Source organism: Aulostomus chinensis, chromosome 23, assembly GCF_037954235.1.
Source record: "Aulostomus chinensis isolate RoL2024-O1b breed Wild chromosome 23, RoL_Achi_v1.0, whole genome shotgun sequence".
NCBI lineage: Eukaryota > Metazoa > Chordata > Actinopteri > Syngnathiformes > Aulostomidae > Aulostomus > Aulostomus chinensis.
This window is the reverse complement of record NC_141342.1, coordinates 11,006,208-11,030,845: the sequence shown is the minus strand read 5'-3', so window position 1 is coordinate 11,030,845 and position 24,638 is coordinate 11,006,208. Positions and strand designations below refer to the sequence as shown.

At 44.3% G+C, this 24,638-nt stretch overlaps 2 protein-coding genes and 1 pseudogene across 8 annotated transcripts in view; 1 reads left to right on the top strand and 2 right to left on the bottom strand.

The window, feature by feature from the left end:
• The window catches only part of mpripa (myosin phosphatase Rho interacting protein a), a 45,838-nt gene extending 36,343 nt beyond the window's left edge, over positions 1-9,495 (top strand). For 5 of the 6 annotated variants that reach the window (XM_086196414.1, XM_086196415.1, XM_086196413.1 and 2 more), the window contains 9 exons: positions 860-4,606; positions 5,157-5,304; positions 5,391-5,496; positions 5,689-5,848; positions 5,929-6,036; positions 6,114-6,200; positions 6,300-6,462; positions 6,859-6,944; positions 8,113-9,495. In XM_086196414.1, the coding sequence (XP_086052540.1) occupies positions 860-4,606; positions 5,157-5,304; positions 5,391-5,496; positions 5,689-5,848; positions 5,929-6,036; positions 6,114-6,200; positions 6,300-6,462; positions 6,859-6,944; positions 8,113-8,184 (4,677 nt within the window). In that variant the 3' untranslated portion in view covers positions 8,185-9,495. Of the gene's footprint in view, positions 1-859; positions 4,607-5,156; positions 5,305-5,390; positions 5,497-5,688; positions 5,849-5,928; positions 6,037-6,113; positions 6,201-6,299; positions 6,463-6,858; positions 6,945-7,119; positions 7,211-8,112 lie in introns of all 6 variants that reach the window. The other variant, XR_015111678.1, reaches the window with a different exon arrangement.
• Positions 9,496-9,499: 4 nt separating this feature from the next.
• LOC147239523 (uncharacterized) lies at positions 9,500-13,719 on the bottom strand (annotated as a pseudogene). Its single transcript, XR_015111679.1, has 5 exons — positions 12,898-13,719; positions 12,253-12,815; positions 11,598-12,177; positions 10,955-11,048; positions 9,500-10,880 (listed from the first exon to the last, which is right to left on the bottom strand). The product of XR_015111679.1 is annotated as an uncharacterized LOC147239523 (transcript).
• A 2,781-nt stretch (positions 13,720-16,500) lies between these two features.
• On the bottom strand, positions 16,501-22,034 carry prr35 (proline rich 35). The gene is made up of 4 exons (XM_086195307.1): positions 21,960-22,034; positions 21,373-21,420; positions 17,966-19,556; positions 16,501-17,795 (listed from the first exon to the last, which is right to left on the bottom strand). The coding sequence occupies exons 3-4, from the start codon at positions 19,360-19,362 to the stop codon at positions 16,973-16,975; spliced, it is 2,220 nt and encodes a 739-aa protein (XP_086051433.1). The 5' UTR covers positions 19,363-19,556; positions 21,373-21,420; positions 21,960-22,034; the 3' UTR covers positions 16,501-16,972.
• Positions 22,035-24,638: the final 2,604 nt, after the last annotated feature.

The window sequence follows — 24,638 nt, the reverse complement described above, 5'->3', positions numbered from 1 at the left end:
TCATGCAGCATTAATGTTTTACACTGTGCCCTACTTGCATACCTAATTTATCAAAAAAAATTCTGGTGTTTTAAGAATTAAAGCCAGGGTTGTAAATGTAATAGAAATGGTCTACATTTTGTTACAGTGTACTTGGTCAGGATGGGTTAGATTTATGTGTGTTTAATGTAACGTGTATGAATTCTACTAACAGGTGTGGGTGCTTACTCTCATGAAACTGATGCATGGTTGTGGTGTTCTTAGCATGATTTTTCACTAACTTTGTAATGGAGTTTCACATCTCCTGGGAAAATATTTGAGTTGAACAGATAAACTGAAGGTAAGAAACTTGATCAAGAAGCCTTGCGCTGTGCTTTTTCCTCTGTTTATCTGTGCTGTGTGCGCGCGTTTGTGTGTGTCCATTTTCCCAGCTTGGTTTCTGCATGCATTTGGTGTCTCGGAAACATTCTTGAACTCATAGATTATTTTGTTGTGCACTAATGGGTTATAAGTGAACTTATCACACAGCCATGTTGGATTTTTTTTTGTGTGTGTGTCTTACATCACCATGTGATGTCACATTTACTAGTTGGTTTAATTTTTGATCACTCCATTTATCACTGAGGTTTTGTTGTTTGTTTTCGAGGATGTATTGGTGTTTGTGTGTGTATTCATTCAAAACTTTCCATTTACAAGTCACCCCTGGAAAAAGCACAGTGGAAGTTTGGGGGGAAAAAAAAAAAAGCTTACCAAACCAGAGATTGATATCAACAAAGGAGAGAACTTATTTTCCTGGTAACCTCAGAGATGTGGTTCTCCTTATAAGGAAGGGGGAACTAATGTCATTAATAAAACTTGTCTCATCAATCTTTTTTCCAAGAGTGCAACATCCCCTTCCTCTTCGCCACACAGAGTACCGTGGCAACACTTACACAAGCTGAACCGAGACTTGCAGGGTGAATTGGAGGCCCAAAAGCGCAAGCAGGACCTTGCTCACCAGCAGATAAAGACCCTCAAAAGAAGCTACACTGAAGCCCAGAATGCTGTCGACCGACATGAGTCTGACATTCAGGCTCTGCAGGCTAAGCTAGCCTCTGCAATGGCTGAAATCTTTGCTAGTGAACAGGCTGTAGCCCGTATGCGCAATGAACTTAAGTTGGAGCAAGAACGCTCGAAAGAGCAGGAGGAGGAATATGGACGCAGTGAGAGCACTTTAAGAGCCCAGCTTAAGGATAGTGAAGATAGACTACGTGAGGTAGAGGCCAGCCTCTTAGAGAGAAACCAGGCCTTGAGGCATCTTGAGCGGCAGCAGGCCCTGCAGCGAGACCACGTGAGAGAGATCCAGAGGTTACAGGAAAGGCTGCAAGAGGTGACTGCTCGACTAAGTGCCACAGAAGAAGGTCAAGCACTGAAGGAGGAGCGCTTGAGGAAGGAACAGCACACCATTCAAGAGAGTCATGAGAGGGAAAGACAAAATCTGTGTAGAAGATTGGCAGAAGCTGAAAATGCAAGGAAAGAAATGGAGGAAAGACTGCTGGAGGCTGAGCAGCAGGTGGAGGCCCTGCTACGAGGACAGCATGCCTCAGGAGGAAAGGAATACAGGGAGGAAATGCTAAAGTTGCAAGAGGAGCTAGCCCAGAAGACCAACATGGTTGAGTCTTTGAGGGAGAGTGTGCGAAGGCTAGAGGAAGAGCGGAGTCGTCTAACTTGTCGTTGTCAGGAGCTCCTCAATCAGATAGCAGAGGCAGACCGGGAGGTGAACAAGCTTCGCAGTCGCCTGGAGACAGAGGAGGCAGATTACTACACGCTAGAAAACTCATATGAGAGGGCTACCCTAGAATTTCAGAAAATGAGCCAGTTTCTTAGGGAAAAGGAGGAAGAGATCCGGCAAACAAAAGAAATGTATGAGAGGTTGGTGGAACGCAAGGAAGAGGACTTGAAAGAGGCACTTGTTAAAATGACTGCACTTGGCAACAGCTTGGAGGAAACGGAACAGAAACTGCAAGCTAAAGAGGATCTCCTTTGTCAAATGAGTCAAAGCCTTTTAGATAAGGTTGAGCCCTGTAGTGCAGAGAAAGATTTGAAAGCCAAGCTGGTGGTAGCAGAGGACCGCATTTTAGAGCTGGAGCAGCACCTCAATGCTTTGCAGCTAGGCTATGCTGATCTACACACAGGAAGGCAAAAAATCCCTCAACAGAGCATGAGGGAAAGGGTTAAAATATCAACTTCCTCCTCACCAAACACAATGCTCTCACTTTCTTTTGAAAATACTTCAAAATCTGAAAACTCAACAGATGATAAGGAGTTCCAAGCTAAGAGACCAAGGATCCGTTTTTCCAGCATTCAGTGCCAAAAATACAACAATTTGGAGGACCTGGACTTATGCCATGTCAGCAGTACTTTTGTAGACACACAGCAAAAAGTTGACCCCGAAAACGTCCATCTCGTTGAGGAAAACATCTCCTCTGATATCACTTTCCCACATGCTACTGACCCGGAGAAATTCATCTCCATTATACACGCCCTAGAGACTAAACTGCTGTCCACAGAGGAGAAGCTACGAAACCTCACTCAGAATCTAGAAGAGCAACGATCCACACCAGCTGAAGATGCACCCAAGATTAGTCTAGAGATGGTGGAAAAGAAGCCTTGCAATGAGTTTAGTTGTGGGATTCAGGATGGTGCTGCCAATAGGCATTATGCCAAGGCCCTGGTGTGTGTGGAAAAGAGTCGAGAGAAAGTTAAAGCTATTCTGAGCGGCTCTCATGAAACCACAGATTCACAGCTTCACTCACTGTCAGAGATAGAAAACGAGTTGTTCAATGCTTCGCTGTATATCCGCCAAGGACAAAAGACCCTGGAGGAGCAATCACAAGTGGTTCCTCAAACTCAGACCCCAGAGACAGTCGATAAAGAAGCAATACATCTCTTTGCCAAAACCCTGTCTTTTGAGGCTGCAGTTCTGAACAAAATGGCTTTGTTATTACAGACCTCCAAGTCAGACCTTCTACAAGCTCTTGCTGACATATGGGAAAGTGTAGAGAACATTAAAAGAAGTGAAAAAGATTGTTTTGCTGTAATTTATGCTGATGTTTTAACCAGGAAGTTGATGTTGGAGAGTGCATTCTGGAGAGAACTGGAGAAGGTAGAGTCCCAGTGTGAAGTCTCAGATGTTGCTACATCACGAGAGGGCAGTGTTGCAGCTGATTCAGATGTTGACGCTACAGCTGTCTTCAACACTTTAATTAAAGCAGAGCTGGCTTACTCCATTCAAAGCCTTAAGCTTTGCTATGAAGAGAAATTCAAACTACTTAAAAGGGAGTTGGCTGAAGCTCATCACAACGTATATCAAAGGGAAATGGCTCTGAAAGCCATTATTGAAGCGTCCAAAAGGTCTGATCTTAAGAATGTAATAAAAGAAATAAAAAACAACTTTGGCTTTGGTAAACCAAAGTTGGCTGACGTCCGCCCTCCTGAGCTTGCTCCTTACATGGAGCAGATTGAATTGGACGAGGCTAGAGACCTAGCTGAGGAAATTGTAGACAGACACTTGGCTGAAGAAATGCCGACTTGTGGCCTTGACTCTATGGACTCGCTTCAAAATGCACATTACAATCTGGCTACTGAGCTTCAAAGACAGGCTGCAGTCCTCCACAAGTTTGCTCAAGAGTTGGAAAGCAGTGGGAACCATCCTGAACTTGCTAGGATGATCGATTCTCTTGTAGGGCACCAAACGTTACGCAGTTTCACAAGTACCTCTATTTGTATGCGCGAAGCCCTTATCCAGGCTCAAGTAGCTTATGTTGCATGTAGGTTGCGATCCATGCATGAACAAGATCTTACCTGGTGTAAACGGGCCCATCAGAACATGGATGCTCTTGTCCAGCAGCATGCCTGCAGTGTTAGTGCAATCCAAGAGAAATATGAAGCATCCTTGCAAGAGGAGCGTCAGAACTTCACACAGACGGTAGCCACTCTCCAGAATGAGAACAAAACCCTCAAGAGTGAGATCAGCAAACGTGTGAGCCAGCTGTCACAGCAACAGGAGCAGCTGGCCCTTCTGGAAGACCAGTTCCAGAAGAAGATTGAAGAACTGAAGCAGAGGCATGAGCAAGAGCTAAGCTTAGCAGAGCAAGGCCGGGCTTCGACAGAGCTGGCCCTCGTGGAGACCACAGCTGACAGCCAAAAAAAACTGAAGGTTCTTCTGGGGAACATGGAGAGCATGGAGGAGCGGCATAAGAGTTATGTGAGGAAACTAGAGGAGCAGTTTGAAGAGAGGATCTGTGGGTTTCAGCAGATCCACAAGGAGGAGATTGAAAAGTTGCATTCCCAATATATGGAAAACATCCAATGTCTCAAAGAGCACCAAATGGACAAGATGGTCCAAGAGAATCCCAATATGTCTCCCTTTGATGAGGCTGCAACACCAATGGAAGAGGAGGAGCAGGGGAAAGGGGCTGATCCACAGACCATGTCGGAGGTGGACTCCATGGTGGTTCTGAAGGACAGGATCCAGGAGCTGGAGACCCAGATGAACACCATGAGGGATGAACTGGAGAACAAGCACCTAGAAGGGGATGTGGCCAGCCTGAGAGAGAAATACCAGAGAGACTTTGAAAGTCTGAAGGTTTTTGCTCTTTAATTTTACCTTAGCCAATGAATTTATTTGAATATATGAGAAAGTAGTTAATAGTGAAATAGCTGAACAACCATTTGTTTGTTGTATCTACTAATATTACCAGAATTGGGAAATGGTGTGTGATTTACGATTGTACCACCAATAGTGTTGATTGGCCTCCAGATGTGGATCAGCAGGACATCACAATCGTTATACACGAGTAAAGCAATCAAAAGAAGGTTGTAAAATTTCAGTTCATCCCGAACACATGAATGCAGAACTGTACTCTGCTCAATTGTCTTTCTTCAACATGGCAGCTACACCCTTTTCCCACATTCAGTAATGGAATGAAGTTCAGTCTCTGCAGTGCTACCTCATTCTTACTGGCTTTCTCACTAACGTAGCTGGGCTTTGGGTCATGAAACGCTTGGATAGCTTCATCTTTGAGCTTGCATGACGCAGCATTTAGAATAGTGTCATAATAGACATTGTACTGACATAACTACTTTGGTTTCTGCCAAATTCATCTCGTGCTGATGAACATTTGCCTCCATCCCAGGCTACGTGTGAGCGTGGCTTTGCAGCAATGGAAGAAACACACCAGAAGGTGATTGAAGACCTCCAGAGGCAGCATCAGAGGGAGATTTCCAAACTCATGGAGGAGCGAGAGAGGCTTTTAGCTGAGGAGACCGCTGCCACTATTGCTGGTAGAATTATCTGTGTCATCAGTCAGAAACTGGTTAGTTTAAATAGTGTCACGCGAAGGTAAATATGTAAACTGTCTTTATTCCAGCTATTGAAGCTATGAAGAATGCACACAAGGAGGAACTGGAGAAGACCCAGCGCTCCCAGCTCAGTGGACTCAACTCTGATATTGATGAACTTCGATTACAATACGAGTAAGGACGGACATGTTCATTGACATGGCTCTTATTTTCAAACCTTAGAACCACAAAAAAACAAAAACAAATGCTTGCACGTTGCTCATGAACTGTTCTCTGATGGGGTCCTCTTTGTTCTAATCTGGTTTAGAAAGTGTTGTTTGCTAATTTGTAAGAGGAGAATTGATGGATGATAATCTGACTGTGTAGGGAGGAGCTGCAGTCCATTCAGAGGGAACTGGAGGTTCTGTCAGAGCAGTATTCTCAGAAATGTCTGGAGAATGCTCACCTGGCCCAGGCGCTGGAGGCTGAGAGGCAGGCCCTCCGGCAGTGTCAGAGAGAGAACCAGGAGCTCAACGCTCACAACCAGGTGAGAAACAACATGTGCAGCCGCACATATAAAGGCAAGTTTGTCCACAGCTGAATAGATAACTCCACTCTGCCCATCAGGAATTAAATAACCGACTGACTGCAGAGATCACTCGGATGCGCTCGTGTTTCAGTGGCGAGACGGCACTGTCACCTCTCACGCAGGGAAAAGATGTGTATGAGCTGGAGGTTAGTGTCAGCATGAAGGTGTGCATGTACACACTCAGGAATTTTCAGTCTTTTGACCGTTGTTCTTCACCTTACAGGTGCTGCTTCGAATTAAGGAATCAGAGATCCAGTATCTGAAACAGGAGATCCACTCTTTGAAAGACGAACTGCAGTCTGCTTTGAGGGTAACTCAAGACGAGGCTCATGAATGACACATACTTTTTATGAAGGACTTGATTCGAAATACTTTCAGAGGCTGTATGATTCATTTCTCTTTCCAACAGGATAAGAAATATGCCACAGATAAATATAAAGACATCTATACAGAGCTCAGCATTGTGAAAGCAAAGGCCGACTGTGATATTAGCAAATTGAAGGAGAAGCTGCTCATCGCCACAGAAGCTTTGGGCGAGAGGACTGTCGACGGAACCATCACATCTGGATACGGTAAACCAAAGTCACGCCGTGGAGAAAATGCAAATCCAGTACATTGTTTGGGGAAAAAAAATATCTAGGCACTCCAAAAAATATGCGGCAAAGAAGGCAATATATCAAGTGTTAAATGGCTAGATGGTTTCAAGAGTGATTAATTCAGCAAGATTTTGAACAAATTGGGGTGATGATAATGGGCAGGATATTGCTGACTAGACAGCAGAAATTTAAATCACTCTCAGGTGGAAGTTCAATCGGAAAAACCAGTGACTCAAGTGAACACAGGAAATCTAGCTTTCAGTTGGCGTGTATTCGTTCAGTGGTGTTGAATTGACATCTAGCAGTTTCCACACGGAGTTCAGTGCTCGTAACCACATCGCTGTTTTTTTGTTTTTATTTTGCTTTCTGAAGATATAATGAAATCAAAAAGTAACCCAGACTTCATGAAAAAAGAACAATCAACAACGTCCAAGCAATCAAGAGGCATAAGGTCAAAGGTGAGTGTCCAGAACCTTTCATGCTACCAAGTCCTTGCAGTCTTAAGCCATCATTGAAGTTTACTGTGTGACTTCTCCAGCATTTGCTTTTTCGGAATTTATCATGAATTGTTGCCACCACATAGATTCAATGGCAAGTCTGGCAGTTTGTCATCTGTCTGTTTTGTCCTGTCAGTCTGTCACTGAACAGGTCTCTTGGGATAGCTGACACTCCCAATGTGGGGTGGTCCCCCTCCCCCCAAAAAATCCTTGCCCCGAGATGTGCTGTAGGTATAGCATGATGTAGTGCAAAGCATGCTCGTCCCTGCATGATCCCCCACCCCCATCCCTCTTCAAAACCCTTCCTCTCCCCCGCCTGCACCACCTGACTGCCGACTGCAGTGTTCCACCCGTTAGTCAAATAGTTCAGCTGCGAGCATTAACACTTGAGCCACCGCCAACGACCACACCTAACTGGGTAACCTGTTATGTCCTAGTGTGACTGTGTCTAGTTCACAGTAGACGTCATCTTTGTGTTGCTCAAGAATTAGAGTCTGTCCCAATACTCACAACTGTGCTGCTGGCAGAGAGCACCTACTTGGACATATGCCTGTTTGCTCAACGGCAGACAATTGAATGTTTTAATTCGGGCGCAAGGTCTAGGAAAGAAGCTCAGAACGCCTGGTTAAGAAGGTGTTCAGTCAATGTCAAATTATGAGCTATCGTTTAGCTTTGTCCCACCAACAAAGACCGTTCCTACCTGACGGGCCGTGATTGGAGGGCCTGTCAAAATACTGCGGCAGCTCACGGTGACCTGTGCGATGCATTAAAGTAGGACTTGGAGAAATGAGCATTTGTCATCAGACACGGACGCACTGAGCTCCCTCTAGAAGACAAGTGTGTGTACTGGGTCTGACTCTGAGGCTGAGTTTGGTTTGGAAGAATTGTTTGTCTTCGTCAATGTAAAACCATTGTAATTGTGATTTGTGTCTTGTTTGTGACCCATTCGATCTTAGGTGCTTGCATGATATTCATGATATCGACTCTGTATGTCTAACAGGCAGTATTTGTCTAAAAAAAGAGAAAAACCTGATGGGCTGCTACGATGAAATCATAACAAGTCAAAAGCTGCTTTTTGAACCGTCTGTCCCAGCCACATGATGAAGGCGTCGTCTGTTTTCTTTAACAGAGCCTGAAAGAGGGATTGACCGTGCAGGAGCGCATGAAGCTCTTTGAAGCAAAGGATTCCAAAAAGATTTAAATGATCTAGAATCTAAAGTTTCTCCTGGCTTTGTTTTTGTTTTGTTTTTTTGGTCAAATTGCCACGACTGTGCCAGCATCAGCTACAGACCCATAAAAGGAAGTAGGAAAGCAAAGTCAATTCTTGACCCTGGACCTGCTGCTTCTATCCCTCCAAGTTGTCATGTTTTTGTTAAATATTCTTTTTTTTGATTAACGGAAAATGTTTTACGGAATGAATCCTGTCTAGTTTTCTTTGGAAAAAAAAAGAAAAAAGAATACAGATCTATATAGTCTGTCCAAGTAGGAATGTGTTAATAAGCTGTGAGGGATAAACAGCATTTTTTTGGGTGATGCTCCATCAAGCCAAAACTGACAGCAAAACACAATATGAATAATATATATTTCCCAGTATGAATTAAGTACCTGCTGTATTTTATTATTGTTACAATTTCTTTAAATAATTTTTAATGTTGTACATAACTACTGGATCTGTGTATGGTTTGCGATTGATTGTTGGGGTATCTGCTGTACCATAACTTTGGTTTGATTGACAGTGGAAACGATGTGATTCTGAACTTGCTGGTATGAGAGTGTTTTTATAAAAGTGGAGTGTGTGTGTGTGTGTGTGTGTGTGTGTGTGCGCGCGCACAAAGGGGGAAAGGGGGTGGGATTGCACTTATTACTTGACTACTTGAGGAAGCTTTTGTTTAATCTGTCTCAAATTGGTGTAGTGACTTAAAATTAATTATTGCAGTGCAACCAAACGACTCGTGTCAAATTAAGTGAACAGCTGTGACTTGTTGTTGAAAACTGATTTTGTTTTTTTTAAGTTTCTTAAAACCTGCATTTGTTTGCTCAGATTATACTTTGGTGTGCGAGAGTATCATAAAACCAACTATTTAGGTCCGTGCATGACTGTACAGTGTCATTGGAATCGCAGAACGTCGCCTCATCTTTCCTAGTTTATGCTTCAGTGTGAAACTCTTAACACTAATAAGCTTTGCTTTGCAAGTCCTACTGTTTAGATGTTGAGATTGAAACGTTTTACTGTAAGCGGCAGTCTTGAAGCACTTGGCCCGACCCCTGACCTCTCACTGAAATCTAGTTGTGCCTCAACTGAGTGAAGAATACAAACATCCATGAAACCTGTGCAGCTATGGAAACACACTGTATAGTATTCAAAACCACGCTTTGTGTATATATACATATATGCCATATGGAAGACTGTGTCTTGTTTTAAACTTGTACCTTGCTTATTAGCTCTATATGAAATATATATGAATATTTTTTATTTTCATTTGAATGTATAACATTAAATAAATGAAGTGTTTGGAAATACATTTTGGTTTTTTTCGGAGGGGGGGGGTGTTAAAATCCCTTATGCATTTTTGAAGGCAATGAAAAGTTAAAGAATTGCCTCTCAGGAACTTAAATAGGTGCCTTGAGCTTATCAACATTCTTCCTGCTTGCATCACTTCTTTTAAGAGCCAGCCACAAAGCTAACGGGGACACTGTCCACAAGCTGCAAACAAAAACCAGAATCTACAAACTCGATGGCATCGGCAGGAATCGATGTCCTCTTTAAGCGTAGGCCACAAACACGCATCCATGGGCATGTGAGGAGCAGCCAGCTGGCATGTTCAGTTGAAGCAGCTCGGTTGCATTCATTCTTGGTAGCACTGCTGCAGGAGTGTTGGTTCATAGTCAGTGGGAGTGTTTGTGGTTTCCCGAACGTAAAGCTGCACATGGAACACTTGAGGGTTGGTGGACGTGTTCAGACAGGCTAGCTGTTTGCTGCATGTCAGAAGTGTCCCGACTGGCTTCCAGCTAAATGTCCATGTCTGGCTCTCGCTGTTTTCTGGAGTCAAAGAATTGATGCTTGCAGGGGAAAAACATCGACTCAAGATGTCTTTGTCATTACTTGAAAAGCCAAACACGCTGTTGGAGTGAAGTATTGCTTTAATGAGTATGTTGAGCTGGCATTTGTTTTAACTAATCTGCCACGCCAGGTCCCCCCCTCCTCTTTCTTCCTCCTTGTCTGTCAAAGCGCGTACCAGTCTGATCCAGAACAAGTCCTGGTCTTGGGGTTTCTCCGGCCACAGGATGTAGGTTCTCTTGCGGGCCATCTTTCGCAGGCGTGTGTAAGGTGACAGGCAGTGTTCTGGTATTTCCTCCAGGAACACCAGCACCAGGATGTCGCTGCCGTCCAACAGAAGCCGCAGGCTGGCCAGCTGGAACTCTGTTGAGTACCACTCACTTTGCAGGAAGTGACGTGTCACAACACAAACGGTGTGGCGAGAGTTGTAGATGGCAGCTTCGATGTTCTCCATAACAACAGTACCGGGGCGGAAGTCTCTGTGGTGGAGGCAGAGTTTGAGCCCCGGTAAACCAGCAGCTGGCCTCTCTAGCTGTGGCACCATCTGCTCCATCACCCAGGCCTCATCCTTGGAGCTGTAGGAGATGAAGGCGTCATACTTGAAGTTGGCCCTCTTCCTACGCCCGTGCAGTTTGGCCCTGAGGATGAGCAGCAGGTAACGCAGAGACGGGCCGTACATGTGCCAGGCAAAACACACACAAAGAAACCACATCGGTGACACCGCACGCTATAAAGAGGGTGAACGAAATGAGCTCATAGGAGCAGGCCTTCACGTCGAACTGCCACAGGTGCGGAGATCTCCAGTCGTCATCACATTTCAGGTCGTACAGGTAGGACACCTGGAGAGAGGACCACTTTGCTCCATCACCCACACAAGAACAATTCATCCATGTCAGTGAGCAGTTGGTCCCACCTGAGTCCGAGCATTGTTAATGGCCCAAGTCTTGAACCAGGCGTTTTTGCAGTTGCACCAAAGCGGATTTCCTGAAACGTCCAGACGGCGAAGTCTGCAAACCCGCACAAAGTTTCACTTATTTAAAAATAGAAATATCTACACTTTAATAATAACGCAGGCATGTTCATAGCACCTGGCGACTGTCATTTTCTTCATTTGCAGTCAAATTTGCACAGTTAACCTACTTAACGTGTTTTTAAAGTGCCGTGACCGTCATCGCATTAATGATGGTGCTGCACATATTAAAGTGGCACAGGAAGCTATTTTTAATTTCTCATTAAACGTATCTTTTTAACTCCATTTATTTGCATGAACTGGAATTTTTAGGGTACAGAAAGAAATAAAGAGGCAGGCTTTATGAAATGAAACTGCAAATCACGAACATTGCGCTGCCTGACCTAAATTTAAGAATATGTTCACGTTCCCGGGCTCGGGCTTAAAAATTGCACTTTCTCATCATTTATATACACCAATCGTTCTTATGTCCGATTGTTTTGCTGCAGCTCCTCGGTCAAACATCCATCCATCCATTTTCTATACCGCTCATCCAAGCGCTTCAAAACTAAAGTTGGGTCATACATAATTAAAGTAACTGTTCTACCTTGGAAGCGTGTCCATCAACATTTTTTCCACAGTGTGAAGGTGGTTACTCTGGACATGGAGGATCTCTAGTGAGTTATCTGGAGGCAGCAGGTCAGCCGGGAGAGCATCGAGGTCTGCACGCAACCAAGTCAGCTTCCTCATCTTTTTCAGTGGGGGGAACAGTGCGCTCAGGTTGGTTTTCATCAGCGTTCCACTTATATAAAGCTTTTCCAAATTCACCAGAGGCACAAAGGCATCGCTGCTGAAGTCTTGCATGATGCTGTGCCCTATCTCAAGTGAGATGAGCTGACCTTGAGCTTGAAAAAAACGTGGTCCGATGTTACTGATGCCTCTGCCTCCTGGCCCCTGGTAGTTCATCTCCAGATACTGCAAAAACAATGCATAGATTAAAAATATATTCCTGTCCGTCTACAGGACAAGGCTGTTGTACCTTCATAGAAGTGAGGGAGATGAAAGGCGACACATAGGATCGAAAATGGAGCTGGTTGTTGTACAGACTAAGAGACCACAGATTCCTCAGGCCAGACAGGATAGCTGGGGTTAGTCTCTTGATGCGGTTCCCGCTCAAGTCCAGGTATCTAACGGACGGACGGAAGAATAAGTAGACAGAAAGGACACTTGATAGACAAATGCAAGCAGAGGATTCTCCGTACCTGAGCCCTGTTAGATATTGGAATGCGCCCTCTTCAATGAAATAAATGATGTTCAAACTGAGATTGTGTCTACAAAGCTTTTGCAGCTTTCTGAAAGAATTCCTGCTGATGTATTTCAGCAGGTTAAACTGCAGGTAGAGCTCATGGAGGTGGGTGAGAGCACTGAAGACGCTTGGCGTCAGCTCGATGATTTCATTTCTCGTGAGAGAAAGACGAGCCAGATTCCTCAGGGGGGTGAACCACTTCGGGTCAAAGACTCGTATTTTGGTCTTGTCAAGACTCAGAAAGGTGAGGTTGGTCAAACCTTGGAAAGTGTCCTGTTGAATGGCGACCTTGTTTTGATTCAACCACAGTGTTTCCAGTCCTCCATAACCATACGGTGTACTATGAGATACCTCCTGCAACCCGCAGTTGATGAGATAGAGCCTGCTTGTGTTCCCCCAACCCAGCGTTAAGTGAGAAACATTTCCGAGGTTTGCATCAGCGATGAAGACCACGTTGGGAGTGGCACAATCCAGAAGGCTTGAGTTACCCGGAGGTAGGCTGGATCCCTGCAGGTCCACCTGCATCAAGGTAAAATCCCATTCCTTTATTTAAAACGGGTGAAAAGCTCAAACAAACACGAGTGTAAAAATTGCTATTTACCTGTACTTTCTGAAGCCTCTCCATTTCTTTGAGCAACCTGCAGATGGTGAGAGGAGATTTCTCTAAAGAAAGAGAAAATGACACCCAAGAGAGATTCCTCTTCGTCTCCAGAGAAATTCCCTCTAGCTCTTCGGCTTTAACTGCCTGGAGAAGCAGACTCTTCAGCTGCAGGTTGGAGGCAAAAGTGTCTGCTTGGAGCTCCAGCTCTGAGTTGTTAGACAGCTGGATGTACTCGAGGGCAGGGAAGCAACTCACATTTACCCTCTGGATGTTGTTTGCTAACAGATCGAGCCATTTCAGAGTGCTGGAGCTGCCAGTGTCCTCACAGCTGAAAACCTTGAGCATGTTCAGAGAGAGATAGACTTCCTGGATCATCGGAAGGAAATGAAACATACCTGGAGACGTTTTTACAAGCAGGTTGTGGGTCAGGCTGAGGGTTTTTAGCTTGTTGAGTTCATCAAATGCTTTTGAGTGAATGCACGATATGTTGTTGCAGGTTAGATTGAGAAATTCCAACATTTCCAGACCCCTGAATTCTCCTCCTTTTAGAGAGAGCAGCTGGTTCTGGCTCAGGTCCAGGGATTTGAGCTTGGTCAGGTGACTGAATGACCCAGGTGGGATGACTCTGATGTTGTTCTTGGCTATGTTGATGGTTGTTATGTTGTCCGGGATCATGTTGACGACGACAGAGAGGTTGTCAATTTTCTGGTTGACGCACCACATCAGCGATGCGTCGGGGAAGTTCATGGAGCAGCTTCGAAAGCCGAAACCAAAGCAGGCCGAGGCTTTGAGCAAAAGCAGGAAAAGGACGCTTTGCTCCATCGCTGCACTAAGTTCACAAGGAGATATCTAAAAATAAGTCAATGCAGAAAAGCCAGCTTAAAGGGAAGTGGAAGTAACCTCACTTCAACATTCAAAGAAGCCAGACTGGTGAGGAGTTAAGTTCGTAGCAGTCAGGAAGGCAGCTATTCTTTATAAATAACTGACTTCCTGTAATTGCATCGTTCCTCAAGTCATTTTTAATTGAATCATTTTAAATTGATATTTCAAGAAATGGATGTCTTAACCTCATAAAGATGCTTTTTTTTCTCCCTCTTGCATCACTTTTGAACCTCAGAATGCGGAAAGAGCCAGCATTGTATATTTAGATTGTGGCTCATTGTAACTCTTGGCTGACAGCTAAGCTTAAATGTCAAAATACAAAAAAGTCTCTCTCTCAAGTGCATCGTCTTGTATAATCCACATCTTCTTTATCTTGCTGTATGCTCAGTAATCCACAAACCCTTTGAGCTAAAACCTAATTAGAACCCTTCCAGATGGAAGCTAGCAGGAACAGGCATGGATGAGCTGGTTCAACTGAACGCATGGAGCAGCCAAATTCAGGGTTCATCTGTAGCTCAAATCAAAGCGTTTCACTGTTGTTGGTCATACGAGCGGATGAAGAGGACGCTGGTTATACCTGATGATGTGCGCATGAGCGTTGGTTGCTGTTGTTAACATCCAGTCACCATTAGCCTCAACCTGAATACACGTAGCTGGTCTGTCTGCACTCTGGAGTTGCAATAAAATGATGCGGCAGAGGGGAAAAAATGCTGAAGTGCAAAAATACAGGTTTTGGTTAAAGGCGCTGTAAGCGTTGTTGCATGACTTCAGCGCAATTTCATTTTAGTCTCAAATCGTAGGCCTCTCCCCCTGATCCGATAGCTGCCTGCCGCCTGCCGCCTGAAAAGTCCTGTCTCTGGAGACAGCACAGGGCTCACGAACGGCAAACAAACACTAAGTGCACAGGATGTGCACAGAAACATAACAAACCACGTTCCAGCCAATCACCGATGAGATGGTTGGAGATGGGGGGGGGGGGGGGGGGTAGTGCGTGTGCATACTTTGGGGAATAAGCAGAGTCGATTGAGTAGCGTAGTTACTATGACACTCATAAGTTATTTTTCAGTATAAGACTTTGTTATTCTGAAAAAACGTCAGGGGGGGGGGGGGCAGCTCGCTCTGTGTTTGTTTGGTATTTCCAACCAACATCAACTGAAGCGACGTCAGCAACGCTCAGTGCGCCTTTAAAGTATCACTCGTTTATTGCATGTTACATCATATTGCTAAAAACATTCTTCAAACGGTATGACTTCATCACGCTAAGAGCCAGTGTTGTTGTAAATTAATAATCAAATCCGAGAAATCCAACATTTCGTTGTAACCATCATTTCATTCGTTGTACCCAGTTTTTCATTTACATTTGATCAGTTTTTTTTAAACGCGCAGTCTCATCTTCTTTGTAACTACTTTCACTGCTGTTGCTCCTTCAACAGCAGCAGGGTGCAGGTAATACTGTGTGGCGTGGCGTGGAATTTAACCTCGGTTTCAATGAAGCACTTCTTTGATGAAATGGTAACTTGAACTTACCTTTTCAGACACCTCTTATGCTGCTTTAACATTTGCAAGTGCACTTCTCATTCAACCGGCATCAGGTTCTCTGAACCCGTCTAGATTTCTTCTTTCTTTTGAGGAAGGGTGTCCAGTGTGAGCTTCATGTTTTCACACTGCAGGCAGGCACAGGCCAGTTGTTCGTGGTAAACATATCTAAAGGAAACGAGGGTTTATTTTTATTTTCTGTCAATTTCTAACCTGCAAGCAACTCACATTAGCAAAACCAATGTTTCCTTAAAGCCATTTGTCCACATGGGGGCGCTCTCTGCCTGAGCTCGGCGAGGCTGCACCAGAGGTGTGTTGCTCAAAAATGTTGTGGTCTCCAGAATTCAGTTTGAATTGCAGCAGAAAACCTCAGCCAGTAAGACATTTTCCTGTCACCAAGACATCTTATATTTCAGGGGGGTTTATTAACTGGCTTTTTACAGTAACTGTCAAACATAGTACTTTTCTTTCTACAAATTCGTTATATTTGCAAGAGCTGGTCACACTTTTGCCAGTATTTTTTTTTTAAAGAGACATTGAAAACAATTTAATTTCCTGAACGGTGTCTTTGTGAACTCATTCTGTGTTTCTGTGTGAAAGCTCATGCCATTTCATGCACTCAAGATTATTTATTCATTTACAAAGTAACTGTTTGGATATCAGGTAAATTTCCATGGGAAATATGGTAAGTTTGATAAATAATGGTAAAACTATGATTTCCATCATAAACCATTTAAGAATTTCAGCCAGTATCGAATATGAATTACAGACGGTTTAAAAAAAAAGCAAAAACAAAAAAAAACCCACCAAAGTGACAATTTGACCTCTTTACTGCGAGCAGAGTCTCTTCAAGTTGCGGCAGCTGACCTTTACTGCTGTGTCTGCGGTGGGAAGGTGGTAACGGGGCTGCAAGGTGAGGGGCAGCTCCTCCTGGGGGCAGACAGGTACTCTCAGTGTGGAGCTTGGCCCCGGGCCCCTGACCTTTTACAGGGAGGAGGGTCCTGGTCTGGATTCAGGAGCCAGACACCGGTGACCTTGCTGATGGTGATTTGATTTAGCTTACAGAGCCGCTTCACCTTTAGCACCGCCATCCGACAGTGTCAGGACAGATAGTGGAGAGTCACTCGCCTGCCATCATAAATCAGTTTTTCTCTCATTTATCCTCGTGACAGCTTCTTTGTTATATTTTTTTTCTACCCTCTTTCTCCCCTCACTTAGAAGATTGGAACACTTGGTTTTGTATTCAGTTTATTCCAAGAAATGTGGTGTGTATAATACATTGAATTTTCACTGAAATCCGGCTCAACATAACGTCCATATAAAACCATTTAAAACATCTTTCTTACATTTTGATTACATTATTTACAAACCCATTTGAAAGATTGTCTCTTAGCATTATTTTTAAATGACTTTATTGTTATGATTGTTCAGGAAATTGATAGTTAATAATGTTAACATCTTAAATGATTTCAGTAGCTTGTAACAATCAAAATCCAAAGTGCATTTATGAGACTTTTCTTTCTGTTGTCATTCCTTTTCATTTTTAAAAAAGGTGCAAATGGAGTGGAAAAGGAACAAGTGTGACGCTTCTCTTCCTGCTTGTGAAAATCAAACATACCAAACAATACAACGTTTCACTCATTAAGCGGTCGGAGCTTTAGCTGTCCGCAGCCGTCAAAGGGCTCGGAGGACACTGTCCCTCTAATCGCTGTAAGGACGGAGATCTTTTGGGGGCTTTGACGGAAGAAGGGATGTCGGTGAAGACCACTGATCTGCCGTCGGGGCAGAGCAGCACACTGGAGTCTGCCTCACATTTAGTGGTTCTGCTGGGCCATAAGGCCTCAGCCGGACTGTGCCTCATGCCGAGACCACCCGGAGAGAGGACCTCTGTGTTCATCACCGATCCACCTGCCTGACTCATCTTGATCAGAATGTCCAAAGACTGCTTTCGGTTCTCCAAAGACGCCCTCAACGCCTTCCTCTCGCTCTCATCCTCCTCCTCCTTTCTCTCCTCCAGCTCCTCGTCCTCCTCGTCTGTCTCTGCTGCGTTGTCTTTAAGACTGCCCTCCTCGGTCATACCCTGGTCCCCATCCAAGTCTGTCAAATCTCTCTTGAAGGAAAGGTCGAGAGGCCCGTCGCTTTGGCGAGACGTCCGCTCCAGCGCTTGGTGGATGTGGGAGAGCTCATTTCGAATTTTGCTCAAGTGTTCCCAAAGGTGGTGCTGGGCAGGAAGGTCCTCCTTCTCCATGTGGGAGATTTTGCGTTCTGCCTCCTGGTACTCCTGCAAGGCCTTGGAGAGGTCACCGAGGAGGGCAGCCACTGACTCTGAAGCTCCCTCCCCCACTGTACGGGTCGTCGTTGAGTCCTGATTATTTGGCCCCCCAGCAGCAGAGAGAAAGGATGCTTGACTGGTGGGACTGGTGTGAGGGTCGTTGTACCACGGTTCAGAGGAGCGGGTCTTCAGATGAGAATCCTGTATACTAAAGAAAGCAGAAATTTTGAGATTTTCCAACTGGAACTTTTGAGAAAAAGTCCATTTTAATTGATGTGAGATGATTATCATGCTTCTACTACACCTTCTTTCATCACCCTCATTCTACCACCAATATACAGTCATTATTCTAGAATTAGGGTGAATGAAATGTCTTACCTGCCATGAAAAAGAAATTTGTCTGATGCCATATTGAGAACAGATGCAGTCTGAATATTCTTCAGAAGGTCCAAAGTAAAGCCCATCATTGGCTTCTTCTCCAGGGGTGTCTCCTGGTTCACCAGTGGGGCCCCTGTCCTCTTGAGGCCCCAGCTTGATTTACCTTCCTTGGGTGTAGCTGGTGCTTTATCCCCCAGTCTGAAGGCCTGGTCTGGGGACTCTCTCTGAGGTGACACCCAACCAGCGGGGGAGACAGCAGTGGTCCCTGGCCTCAAAGCAGGCACTTTCCACAGATTGACTTTGGGCTGGAAGCCGGACAACGGAAGAGTTTCTCCATTGTTGGAGGACGTCTTGAGCGCTTTGCTGACATCACTCTGGGTGGAGGCCGGTGCGAACGTGTGCTCACACAGGAAGGGATAGTAAAGCCGAGGAGGGATGAGAGCTCTGTCTGTGTGGGTGCTGGAGGCTGGGTGCATCAGCTGAGCAGCTGATGCTAGGAAGGGAAGTTGGGCGAGTTGGGCATGGGTCTGGGTGGTGACATTAGTGGCAGCAGCGGGGATGGCTGAGTTCATGTAAGAGAAGAGGCTGGGGCTGATGGGATAGCCCACCCCAAGCACTGACAGGTTGAGTCCAGTAGGATCCTGGTAGTCCACCAGGTTTGGTGGAGGAGGGTAGCACGGGATTGAACTATTCACTCTGGGCTGAGCACCTTCAGCTTTGGCCTTAGTGTGGCTGGAGGCTAGCAGCCGCCACTGCTCTGACAGCAGTCCCGGAGCTGTTAGACATGTCTTGGACAGTTTATAATGCTTCAGCTGGGCCTCCACCTCCACAGAGCGTGCTCGCAAAAGCTGGTCTTCCAGGGACAGCATGTCGGCCATCAGTAGCTCTGACTCTGGCTGTTTGGATTTCTTTGTGATACACTCTACGGAATCTTTGTTAGCATTGTTACTGGGCCTGTCTTTAGTCAGCTCAGCTCCTTCTCTTTGTCCTCCCTCCTCCTCATCCTCAGGTCCCTGGATTTCCCTGTCCTCTCCTTCCTCCTCCTCACTCCTTTTCTGCCCCTGTCTCTCCTCAGTCTGTGTCACCGGCTCTAGCTGGTCTTTCCCAGTCGAGTGGAGGCCGTGTCCCTGCTGAAAGGGTCGTAGCTGCTCTGGATGCAGGATGTTGCCTTTTTTATAAGGCCAGTCCGACTCTATGAGCAGGGACAGGGAGTTCTTGCAGAGGCTGTACTTCATATGGTTGTACAGGTGGGACTTCTCCATGCACGTGAAGGGGCACTGGAAGCATTTGTAGTTGTAGGGTTTGCCCCATGGCCGGGGAATATAGTGAGGCTTCTTGGGCTTGCGCTCCTTGTGTTTGCTAGCAGACGTCACTTTACAAGTATCGTCCTTGGACATGATTGAATTTTAACCTCTTACACTCCAGATATTTATGAAGCTCGTGTGATTGTATTCAAACGTCAAGAGACCGATTTTTAAATGCTCTGCGTTTTGTTGCAGGGGCTCATTTCATCTGATGCGAGTTTGTCCTCAGTTTTGTCGGCAGGTGGTGATGAAAAGAAACATTTTTCTTGGCAAAAGTGGAGCAAAACCTGTGAACAAACAAGAATTGAAATGAATAAACAATCAGAATTTATTTCACATATATTTGTCTTTGAACTGTCCCTGCTCATAACACAGAAACACACCCATTTAAATTTCTGAGATTAAGTTATGTGCGCGCTTGCTGGAGGGAACCATACGCCATTACGCACTTGTGTGTATTATAGGAGTGCATTTGTTGTCTTAAACTGAGGCTTGCCACTAACCTGACTGCAGGGAGGCCTGTGCAGCTCTCTTCTCACTGTACCTGCCACTATTCATTAGTTCCACCACAGTACCGGGCGCGAGCAAGGTTCAAGGCTTGGGGGCGGCAAACGGGTCGTGCACCTGTGTGCGGGGAGGGGGACGACACTCACAGGCCTTGAGTTTGAGGCCAGACCCTCGAAGGTCGGCTACAGGCGCAGCGTAGTGTAGGATGTGTGTGTGTGTGTGTGTATTGGGGGGGGGGGGGGGGGTAGAAGCCTGGTTCCTAATGAGAGCCTGGCGTCATGCCTAAAGGGCGTCATTAGTGCCAGGACTGGGATCTGGGTCAGGACATGCTGCATAAGTTCAGTTGCTCTCCTGTACTTTGTCTCATCTCGCTACCTAGAAGAACTTGAAAAGAAATGAAAGCATGAATTTACGCGAGGTCGTATTTGTCGCGAACAGCTTGAAAGAAATGAAAAAAAGATCCGTTCTTGTAATTGAAGCAAATGAAATTGTGTTGTAGGGCACAAAGCTCTCCGCATCACTGGATCCAATTGCTGAGATTTTTTTTTTCATGTTTCTTTCAAAACATTTTCATTTGACATGCAAATGAATGCACATGAATAAAAAAACTTGCCACCTTAAAAGTGGCCTTTAGATTTCTGTTGCTCCTCACTTAAAAAAAACAAAACAAAACAATCCAGAAGTGCACGATTTAAGTTTAATTAATCTCACTGATAAATGTGTTTTCATCATCGGCTGAATCACAGAAACTTTGTGATCTTTTAAAACTTGAAGCCAAGCCGTTGGGTGAAGCCTGCGGTGAGTGGAGATGAGAGGGCCCCTCAATTTAAAACACTCTGGCTTTGAGGCTTTTATTTTGTCTTCTTTTCCTTAGGTCATTCAAAGATAAAAGTCTGTCTGATGTGCAGGATCTAAACTGAGGTTAGAAAAAAAAATAGTTTCTATCCTAGGCAGACAGCTCAAGACAAACTTTTTCAAATAAATAGCAAACAGAGGTGATTGGTGACCCTTTATTTTGCAAGATATCGGACAACCTCATCTGTAAGAGTCACAGCGGACGGGCGATGAAAGATTCAGCAGGTCGAACTCAGAATGGCAGGCTGCTGCCAACCGCTCTTTCATTTGGACCCTCAGAATCGGCCCGTTAGTTCCTGATCGTTTGATTGACTCACTTGTCCGCCTCGGGGCTCTGACCTGGGTTTGAGCTCATAATGGAGCCTAACAGCTGCTGCTACGAGACAATCAATAAAAATCATTTTTACAGTAGATTTTTCCCCTCTTCTGGGTACCGCTATCTGCCTACACCCCACAATTGACTGTGCACTTTGCCCAGCCCCCCCGTATCCAAACCCTGCGGTCTTGTTTTAAGCTTTTAGAGCTGATGATCAAACAAGCTTAACCACTTGAACATCTATTGTTGCTGTTAAGGAGGGGCGCCGCACTAAAAGCTTTGACAAGTTCCCTGCAACACCAACCACACCGCTGACTGGCACGGGGTCGGGCCGTTTATACCGTACACGGAGTATAAACTACAATTGCCTCGAAGATCTTAAGTTGTAAGAAAATATTTATTGAATAGTAATAAAAAGAAAATACCTGGGATGGTTTCTTGGATGATTTGATCGTCTCCCTCTGAGAAACGTCCTGCAAAGGATGAAAATCCAGTTAGCTTCTTTGATATATTCACTCCTCGTGTGTCCTTTTTCGAAGATGTCTCGTTTGATTTTGCCGTCACTTTTATTAAAAATGCTGAAGACGAACGCAGGCCACAAATGTTACTGTACCTAGATTGATTGTTTAATTATTGCCTGAAACTTCTCGACGCAATGTTAGACGATGCTGCCGATATATTATGATACAGTCTCTGAACTCTCAGCTAAATGTAAATTACGTCAGATTTGATTTGAATGTACAGGCCGTTTGTAGAATTCTGCTGATGTGCCACTGCAGTTCAGATTCACATTTGGAACTTCTATGTAGAAAAATGTCATAAATGGACTTTTTACTATAATCTTGTCAGCAGAATCAACACATTTGCACCAACACAACAGTGAAACACTCTCTAAAAGCTACAGAGAAGAAATTGATGTCAATCCCTTTTTTTCATCATAGTGTTAAAATGGTGCAACTTGTAAGGTAATAAATGATCCCTAAAACAAGAGAATAAAAGCGTTCATCAGTACCTTGTGAATGTCCCGGCGAGACTGGCTGTCACTCCTCTGCAGCGGCACTGAGAGGGCAGCGCGTCCCGCTCAAATGGGAGCGCAGGAGTGAGTGTGGAGATATATATTGACTGGGAGCATTGCCTGGAGGCCCTACAATACAGCAGCTACCCCTCCACCCCACCCCCCACCCCCACCACCTCCCACCCCCGGATTGTCAAATGTGGTCTCCACCTTGCAGCCAGGATGCAATACAACAATTTGGCAAAGGTTAGTGATTCTATCTATCTATCTATCTATCTATCTATCTATCTATCTATCTATCTATCTGTCTATCTATCTATCTATCTATCTATCTATCTATCTATCTATCTATCTATCTATCTATCTATCTATCTGTCTATCTATCTATCTATCTATCTATCTATCTATCTATCTGTCTATCTATCTATCTATCTATCTGTCTATCTGTCTATCTATCTATCTATCTATCTATCTATCTATCTGTCTATCTGTCTATCTATCTGTCTATCTATCTGTATATCTATCTGTCTATCTATCTATCTATCTATCTATCTATCCTACTATCTATCTGTCTATCTGTATATCTATCTGTCTATCTGTATATCTATCTGTCTATCTATCTATCTATCTGTCTATCTGTATATCTATCTGTCCTACTATATCTATCTGTCTATCTATCTGTCTATCTATCTGTCTAACTATCTATCTATCTGTCTATCTATCAGTCTATCCATCTATCTATCTGTCTATATGTATATCTATCTGTCTATCCATCTATCTGTCTATCTATCTGTATATCTATCTGTCTGTCTATCTATCTGTCTAACTATCTGTCTGTCTGTCCATCTAACTTTCTGTCTGTCTGTCTGTCTGTCTGTCTATCCATCTATCTATCTATCCATCTATCTATCTATCTATCTGTCTATCTATCAGTCTATCCATCTATCTATCTGTCTATCTGTCTGTCTGTCTGTCTAACTTTCTGTCTGTCTGTCTATCTGTCTGTCTATCTGTCTGTCAGTCTATCCATCTATCTATCTATCTATCTATCTATCTATCTGTCTATCTATCTGTCTATCTATCTATCTATCTATCTATCTGTATATCTATCTATCCATCTAGCTGTCTATCTATCCATCTGTCTATCTTTGCTGTAATCATACATGTGTGAAATAAGCATTTTTTGGTGTTTCTCTCCTCAAGATCAACCTGCTAATCAGGTAGCAGGTTGATCTTGGGGTTGGGGGGGGGGGGTCTTTCCTCTCCCCCTCACATGGCTCACAGTTGTCAAGTGTTCTGTTTTTTTCTTGACATTTAAGGATATAAGTGATGTACAGAGATCTAGGTAGGTGACATGAGATGACTCTCTCCTCCTCCTCCTCCTCCTCTCCATGTACTCCTCTTATTGTTTTCTACTCTACCTGTCCTTTTGCCCCCCCCCCACCCCACCATTTACCCCTCCCCCTACTTGCATCCCTCTCGATCACTTTTCTCTCTCCATCTCTAGCCTGTGGCGGGGTTTGGATCGACTCCAGGTTCTATATTTCTCTCCTCTGGCTAGGTGGGATGCACACGACACGCAAAAAAAAAAAAACCTTTGAGAAATGTCAGTGTCCGTGTGCTGGGATAGTCAGGGACCCTTCACGAGCCATCAGGCCCACTGTCACACGGAGGCGGCCAAATGGAGAGTGACAGGCCGCTCCATAGAGCCTAACCATCTGTACCAAATGTGACAGCAGGGGAAAGAGGATGTCTGGTAAATCAGGAGGAATGACAGGAGCGCACTGACACAGAGGAAGACGAGGAGGAGGAAGAGAAGCCGGTGAAAGAGTCCTCCTCTTCTTACAGAACAGGCACATGGGAGATGATGTTAATCTTTTTTTTTTTTTTTACTTCCTGAGAGGAACAGATTCCTTCTCTCCAAATACAGAAAGTGTCACCTTCTCAAATGTATCATTCAGTGTTGCCACTTCCTGTTCAGAGGTAAAATACCAGACAACCAACATGAATTCTTCCTCCAGAGAAGTTTCCCAGTAAGTCAATTTAAATTAATTATACAACACAAATCAAATATGTTGCGTTTACGATTGAATTAAAGCAATTTTTGTGGAAAAATTATGTCCGCAATACAAAGAAGCTTTGATGAACCCCTGAAAGAAGATATATTGGTGTGAAACATCAGAGAGAAAAGAGTTAATCGTCATGTATTTCATTTCCAACAGGAGCGCTGCTGCTGGATTATTGACAACTGATCAGGGTGCTGAGACTCCAGACTTGAAAGCTGCTGTCAGAGGTAACTCCATGTCTTTGGTGCCATTTTCTAACAGGATTTCAAAAAATAATAAACTTTTTTTTTTTTTGGAAACAGATGAAGAGACAAATGATTACTTATTTGAAAAGGCAACAATTTGTTCATGAACTAACAATGACGATCTCCTCTTACTCGGCTCAACTCTCTTCTCTTGTTTTACGGTCTTGATTTTTAGCTCGAAAACGAGGTATGAGATATTGCAGATTTACAACCAGGTAAAATTACGCATTTTCATACATTTGCATTTTTGTTGTTGTTGTTTTATTATAAAAAGCTGAACCTAGCAGAAGAAAGAAAATAGTCCTTTTAAGATATAATCCAATAAAACTGTTTTTTTTTTTCTTTTCTTTTGTTTAATTGTTGTA